Here is an 8079-nt window from a genome sequence, read left to right on the forward strand (position 1 = left end):
GGATACATAGCTTTCACACCTGAAAAGATAAGCAAATGTAAAAGTGCCTTAAATCTGCATTGTTTCTACTTTACTTTCTGTATTGTTTTTTGACTACACTTTCTTCTTTTTCTACTTTCTAATAAAGCAAAATTTTAAAAGGAATCACTGTTTATTTCATTGTTTTTACTATAGCTCTTTCAAATTTCCAATTTCTCAAACATAATATATGTCATATAAAAAACGTATCTGATTTTAGAATGCTACATTCTTCAAAGTAATGGACATAGAGCCCACCTTACATTTTAAGATACATAGTTAATAAAAGTTATAAATACAGTACTTGAACTTAATATGTCTCTCTCCAGACATGTGACATATGTCCATATGATTGGCAAACTTGTCCCGTACTTTTGCAAGCATGTCTAGAGCCACTGTAACCAGATACCAGTGAATGGCTGTGGAATTAAATCACTTACACAGTAAAGATGATATCTTGTAATTTATTTTCTTCTTTCTTCTGTAGTAATGTCAACACAAGAGACATTCACTTCTAGAAGAACAAGCATAATAAGCCTCTGACTAAGAGCAAACCACAAAAAATAATGCTAAGACCCTGCACAGGAAGAGTGCAAAATGTCATGACATACCACAAGTGTCATCCATGACAAGGGGCAGTCTCAATTTGTGAGTTAGACGTTTTACCTTAAATGATGCTGTTCTTTCATTGCTGTCTGCTGATGACAACCAATTAGCTGCACTGCGAGTTGAGAATAGTTAAAGAATAAGAATAACTTCATTGATCCTAAAGGGAAAGTAACCAATCTACTTAGCCCTCTAAATACATCTCAGCATTACTGTAACATGAACAGTCCGAAAATATTATAAATAATATCTTTACTTGTAAGACCATGAGCTTCATGTGACACTGATGCTCAGTTTCTTACTATACCATTAGTTAGAGTTCTTTGCAGTGTCGAAAAAAGAAAGAAAAGCCGCTGCATCTCTGAAAGTCTCCATGTGTTCAACAACTGACATATATTATGCCCCTATCATGGTCTAAACCAGTCAGAGATAGTCAGGGGTGGGACCTCTCTAATTAGCCGCAGTCCAGATATTCCTGTAGTTCTTTGTGTGTACGTTTGAAAGTGCAGGCAGATAGATAGAGGTGAGTAGCTTGAATAAAGAGAAATCAGTTCATTAAATCCTGAATCGACTTTTAAATATAAATGTATTTTGCCAGAAATGCCAGAATCTCAGATTAAAGCTCACAAAACGATTTCAACAACGTAAACACAGAGCGCGGATGCGCGCTTTGTGTTTACATCCTTTTTGCGCTAGGTTTTGTCTCTCTTTAACCAAAATTCCCCGAACCAGCAGCAAAAGAAGATTCAAACTACGCTTCACATTTGATAAATGTCGTCATTAATTCTCTCTTACTTTTGCTGTTTTGCTTCCACCACATTAAAATCATACTTCATGCACAGCTCTCTCTCTCGCAGTGTACTTTAAGAACAGTTTCTCATCGCAAACGGGTCATCAGAGGAGGTCGATGTGATGATTAAGTTTAACATTGTCTGCAATATTAACAAAGAGTCCCAAAGCACTTTAAGCACAAGCACTTTTTCAGTAAATTGTTGACAAGATTGTTAGTTAATCATTTACAGACAATATTGTCTGTATGGACGGCCCAAAAAGTGCACATGTAAAATGTAAATGGTAAATGGCCTGCATTTGTATAGCGCTTTTCTAGTCCCTAAGGACCCCAAAGCGCTTCACACTACATTCAGTCATTCACCCATTCACACACACATTCACACACTGGCGATGGCAAGCTTACATTGTAGCCACAGCTGCCCTGGGGCGCACTGACAGAGGCGAGGCTGCCGGACACTGGCGCCACCGGGCCCTCTGACCACCACCAGTGGTCACAGGGCCCGCTTGACAACTGCGGTGTCAAGTGATGCGCTTGAAAAATTTGGGCGCGCCTAACTTTTAGGCGCACCAGTGCAACCGTGACAAAAAGTTAGTCTAGAGCCCTGCTCTCATGTGCTTTTATGTATGCTAGGGCACGCTCCCAATGAGATGACAGAGGGTGTCCTGGGGGGGTCTCCTACAAGAGGGGACCAGGGCATAACTGGTTTCATGGACAGTCTGCAGCGTAACCTGGTGGTGTCAGATGTACCTAAACAAAATTTCCCATAGCTGTTCTTTTGAATTTAGGTCAGTCGAGCGTTGGGGGCCAGTATCAGTTTCTTCATCCTCTTGGATCTCTTGCTACATGAGGCCTGGCATTGTGGTTCACCTGGAGGAACCCCTGACCCACTCGGTCTATTTTGTCACGGAACTGGGTTTGCGATCCAGTGTTTTGTGTGTTTTTGTTTTATACTTTGATTATTGTTATTTTCACGGTGTTTCCTGGTTTATTTTGAAAGAGGCTTGTGTGTCTTTGTCATTGTTTTTTGTTTCACTTCCTCTGTGGCGTCATTATGTTCGTTCTAGTCAGCTGTTTCCCCTGTGTTTCCACTTCTTCTGATCACCTGCTGTGTGTATGTAAGTCCCCTGTCTTCCTTTGTTGATTTTCAAGTCATCTGTTTACCATCCACGTCTCATCTTAGTATTCATAGTCTTCATTGTGGTTTCATAGTTTTCACTGTTTTCATAGTTAGTATTAGTTCTTTCCAGTTTAGGTGTTAGTTTAGTTCAATTCAATTCAATTCAATTCAATTTTATTTATATAGCGCCAAATCACAACATAAGTCGCCTCAAGGCGCTTCATAGATACAGAGAAAGTTCTCGTCACTGTTCATGTTGTTTGCACTTTTCGTCATCGGCCCTAATGAAGGCTCGCTTTTGTTTCCTCTCTCAGTGTCTGCATTTGGGTCTATATTCAAAACACACCGGCGTACCCCACTGTGACATATTTATTGTGATCAACAGACTCAATAAACTGATTGGCAAAGCCAGAAATGATGTGGGGATGGAGCTGGACTTTCTTACTGTGGTGTCAGAGAGGCGGACGCTTTCCAACATAAGGACAACGCTGGACAATACCTTGCACCCACTCCATAACGTGCTAGCTAATCACAGGAGCACATTCAGTGAGAGACTGAGATTACCAAAATGCACCACTGAATGACACAGGAAATCATTCCTGCCTGTGGCCATCTCCCTGTACAACTCCTCCATCTAATGCACAGTACACAGTGCAGTAGTTACATCCTTTTGCACATGCTCTACAGTACAATAACAAGGTTAGAGTAAAATGTCAATCATATATGTCTCACCTTTGTAATATTCTGGATATTTATAATTGAGCTATTTGTATATATTAGAGCTATTTCTTATATTTGGTAACTTTATAATATATTCTATTATTTAATTAGTTACTTTAATTAGTCTACTTAGTCACTAGTCACTGTTAGTTACTGTTATTCTCTTGGAGCAACTGTAACCCACGTAATTTCCTTAAGGATTATGAAGGTATTCTGATTCTAATTCTTAAAAAACCCTCACCACTTCAGTCAAAGTGGAGTTAAATTTAGTTGTGGCCTCCATCAGTGCCTCCTGCATGCGATCACATGCCACAGATGGAACAATGTAGGGCCATGGCCAACGGCCATAAATACCAGTCATGACTAACTAGAAAATAAGTGCCTTTTTAAAAATATGTTAGTTATGTATTAAATACACAACTTTGAGAATGTCCCCTTCCTGTTCCAACATGACTGCACACCAGTGCTCAACGCAAGGTCCATAAAGACACGGATGAGCAAGTTTGGTGTGGAAGAACTTCCACAAGGTCCTGACCTAAATACGATAGAACATCATTAGGAGGAATGAGAGCAGAGACTCTAGTCCAACATCAGTGTCTGACTTCACCAATGCACTTCTGAAAGAATGGCCAAAAATTCCTGTAAACACACTACTAAACCTTATGGAAAGCCTTCCCCGGAGAACTGAAGCTGTTATACCTGTAAAGGGTGGGCGGACATCATATTTTTACTGTTTTACTGTCACTCAAGTTCATATGTGTGTGAAGGTAGACAAACAAATGCTGTTGGCAATACAGTGTCGATCAATTATTAGTAAACAGTACAAACATAAACAAATTATTTTTTAGTTTGCTTTACACATTGTCCAAACATGGTTTTTGAATAGTAAATTTAAAAAAATTAAGTCTCAGCTGTATCCTGCTGACCAGCCTAAACATTTCTCTCAAATGTCCCATAAGTTTGAATGAGTGGTGTGTGATAGAGACACGGCAGGTCCAGAAAGTGTTAGGCAAAGCCATCGTTATTGCACACTCGGCTGCACCTCTCAGCTGTCAGCCGCACATTCATCACACCACAACTCACAACAATCCCTGCTTCCCCGTGTTTTTAACACGGCAGGCGTGATTGCGGATGCCGTGCAGGTGCGGCCGCACGGCACCACTGACCATGCCTCACCACAGATACTATGTCATGAAATATGGAAGTTTTTAAAGCACAGAATGAAAATTACAACAATCTAAGTTTAGTTTAACAGTCAAGCCAAGGACAATAAAGTATTCATCCATGGGAAATACACCAAGTCAAATTTCTCACGGTCAAAAAGTGGGTAAGTATATGTGTCTGTTCTTGTTGTTGTTGTTGTTATTGGTGGTGATGGTGAATGGGGTAAGGTTGGTAATGATATATTTGATCACAACCTTAGAATCGTTTAGGAGCCCACTTTGCTGACTTGTTAATTTCAGTTGTCAGACCACATCCTTTCAGCTCTCTGTATAAAGCTGAGCGTCACGGTTTCAGTGCATTCAACATCTATGAGAGACAAAGGGCAAAATGTTCTGCCAGAGTTATTTCAGTGTTTTCGTTTCATGCATGCTCCTCGTGATCATCCAGCCAGGTGATTAATATTTTATGTGGTACTTTAATTTACCTGTAGACAATTTTCTCATTCATTTAAATAAGCAGAATGCATACTTGGCATTACAAAAGCAGTTGGTGAAGGGTATTTGTTTCACTCATCTGTTTTTGACTGCATCATCTGCTGAATTTGTTATGTGATGGATATTTTCTTTTTGTTTTAGGTGGTGGGTCTGAGATTATTGGAGGGAAAGAAGTCGAGCCACACTCGTTGCCTTTCATGGCCTATGTGGAAAGCAAAAAATATTTCTGTGGAGGGACGTTAATCCATCCACAATGGGTCCTGACTGCTGCCCACTGCAAAGAGTAGGAATGCTTCACAATATTGTAATATTTATGTTTAACTGACGGTGTGAAAGATAATACATAAAGAGATTTCACAAGAGATCAGAAGGAAAAAGTCTTTATTATAATTATTAATGTAAAAATTTTTGTTATTTTTTTATTTATAGATTGTCCATATTCTTGTAGTAATTAATATCTTCACAGAGAATTTTGCACTAAGTCAATGTCATTTTTTTTTTTTTACATTTTTTTGAATTTCTTCATTTCCTTATCATAGATACAAATCAAATTGGCATCAAACATATTGTCTGTTGTTTTTATAGAAAAGCCCGCAAAACACAAGTAGATTTGTCTGCATTGCACATAAATATTGATGTTGGCCATAATCCAAATGAGAAAAAAAAGATTAAGTGTTTATCTAAACAGTGTGGTAATCACTGTTTAGAGACTGCACTCAGAAATTTCATAACTGCAAAATGTTATATCGTTGAAATTCTTTATTCACCTGGAGGAAGACACATGCAGCTTTATCTATGTCTCTAAAATAACCATAACCAACTATATACAATAATACACATATAATGAAATAACTGTGCAGCTATGATAATGTTATAATTGTTTTATTTAAAAGGGTTAATCTGACCTATTAATCTTTTTATAAGTGAACTTTCACTAATACATTTTTTTTTCTTCTACAGTATGAGTAAAGTGACGCTGGGAGCACACTCGATCAAGAAAAAAGAAAAAGCTTCTAAACAGGTTCAAAAGGTTGATAAACGTTTTCCTCATCCTGACTATTACCAGGGATCCAGGGAGAATGACCTCATGTTGCTCAAGGTAAAGTGATCATTCATTGTCTGAAACCAAGTTAAAAAAAGATGCATTTATGTGAATACGTTTGTTTTTAATCTTATATGATGTATTTCTGTGTGTGTGTATGGATAAATCAATAAATCACTGTGCCTATTTATACATTTTCCAAGCAAAATGTACAAATATGTCACGGCAAATGGATCCGACTCAGGCTCAGACTGGAATCACAAGTTAGCAGTTCTTTTATTTACACAAAACACCAGGTGCAGAATATATATACAGATGGAAGGAAAGCCAGGGGTTCCAGTGGTCTACCGGGTAGGTTTAGGGGAGAGAATCAGATCCTTCTCACTCGTTCGCTCTGTTTGAGACTTCCACATGCACGCCACTCCAAACTGCCAATATCCACGTTTAAGTTTCCACGGTTCAGGAAGTCTAAGCACAGAGAGACAAAAGTCACAAATAGGTTCATACACAAGCACACTAGAATTCACAGAGCTGGATTTACACTAACGTATCAAACTCAATAGTCCAGCGATGAGGAGCTCAGAGCCACTGCCTTAAGAAGTGGCCCGAGATTAGGAGCAGGTGCGTGGTCCAAAAGCAGAAGCTTGGAGTGAGCTCCACCCAGGCAGAGCAGTGAGAGAGCAAAACCAAAACACATGTAGCCTTGCGGGGCCGACCATGACAAAATAAATGAGTGGTGTTTCAAGACTGTAGCACAGTGCTGTATATATACAAAATTTAAGGCCAGCTCTCTAAAGTTAATATAGTCATTATCAATATCTTTCTTTTTAATTTTGTTTCAGTTGAAGAAACCAGTAAAGCAAACCAAGACAGTACAATGGCTCCAGTTAGCCAGAGTTGTCAAGGACCCTCCAGCTGGAAGCAAGTGTCTGGTTGCTGGATGGGGAAAAACTGAAAACAAGAAAACATCAGATGTTCTCCTGTCTGTCAATGTGACTGTGGTCAGTAGACAGACATGCAACTCTCGTGATTATTACAACCACAACCCAGTTATCACCAGTGACATGATATGTGCTGGTTCAAATAGTGAAAAACAGGCTGATACCTGTCAAGTAAGTATATAGAAAGTATGTAAGGAAGTAAATATCTATATTAAAATATCCATCCAACTCAACACCTTTTTGTTCTTTTGTCAGGGCGATTCAGGAGGACCTTTTGTGTGCGACGGCGTGCTGGTTGGCGTCACTTCTTTTGGAAGAGGTTGTGGTAGCATTAAAAAACCTGGAGTCTACTCGTTTCTCTCAGAGAAACGGCTCAAGTGGATCAAAAAAACAATGCAATCTTCAGAAATGTTATGAACCCACAGGTGTCAATCCATACAAGCTGAGCAAGAAGCAAATCTTTTCTTTGATATTAAATGTCCATGCTTTTAATGTAGATTGCTTACTTGACCATTATCCATTTTATCATTTCATATTCTATTTTCTGATATTTCAGTTTCTGTTAGCTTGATGAAATTCTCTTTCATCTATGAAAAAAAAAAATTGAGCATGCTCTTTTATGTTGATTTTTTATTCCATTTATCTTTGCTTAAAAAAACCCATAAGTTTGCGGGGAAAGCCTTGTGGAGGAGACATAAGGACCCAGAATGCAGGCAAGGCTGAGATGTGAGTGAACTTTGTTGCAGGAGGGTGACATACAACCAAAAGTGAGGGTGCAAAAAAACAGAAGTAAGAAAGACTCTCAACCGAGAAAACTAATAAAACAAAACTCAAACCTAAATTTGCAGGGCAGTAAGATAGCATGGAGGAACACAGACAGACCAGTAACAAGCAGGATAAAACACAGGGTTTATATACAGACTAGAGATGGACCGATCTGATATTACGTATCGGTATCGGTCCGATACTGACCTAAATTACTGGATCGGATATCGGAGAAAAATAAAAAATGTAATCCGATCCATTAAATATCACGAAAGCACCTCACAAAACTTGCAACACGCCGTAACTCGCCTCAGAACGTTAGCACGTCGGAGCAGTATGCATCACGTGATAGAGCGGCTGTGGCATGCGGGACCTGTCGGTGGTCTGGATAGCATGTGGAGCTTCGCTAGCAACCCGGC

General features: G+C 39.1%; 1 protein-coding gene across 1 annotated transcript; it reads left to right on the plus strand.

The window, feature by feature from the left end:
• Positions 1-4805: 4805 nt before the first annotated feature.
• On the plus strand, positions 4806-7377 carry LOC102210344 (granzyme A-like). The gene is made up of 5 exons (XM_005738161.1): positions 4806-4869; positions 5054-5195; positions 5873-6011; positions 6797-7066; positions 7151-7377. Exons 1-5 carry the CDS (start codon positions 4806-4808, stop codon positions 7310-7312), a joined length of 777 nt encoding a protein of 258 aa, XP_005738218.1. The 3' UTR covers positions 7313-7377.
• Positions 7378-8079: the final 702 nt, after the last annotated feature.

Source organism: Pundamilia nyererei, unplaced genomic scaffold (genome assembly GCF_000239375.1).
Source record: "Pundamilia nyererei isolate P.nyererei 1_Seehausen unplaced genomic scaffold, PunNye1.0 scaffold00082, whole genome shotgun sequence".
Lineage (NCBI taxonomy): Eukaryota > Metazoa > Chordata > Actinopteri > Cichliformes > Cichlidae > Pundamilia > Pundamilia nyererei.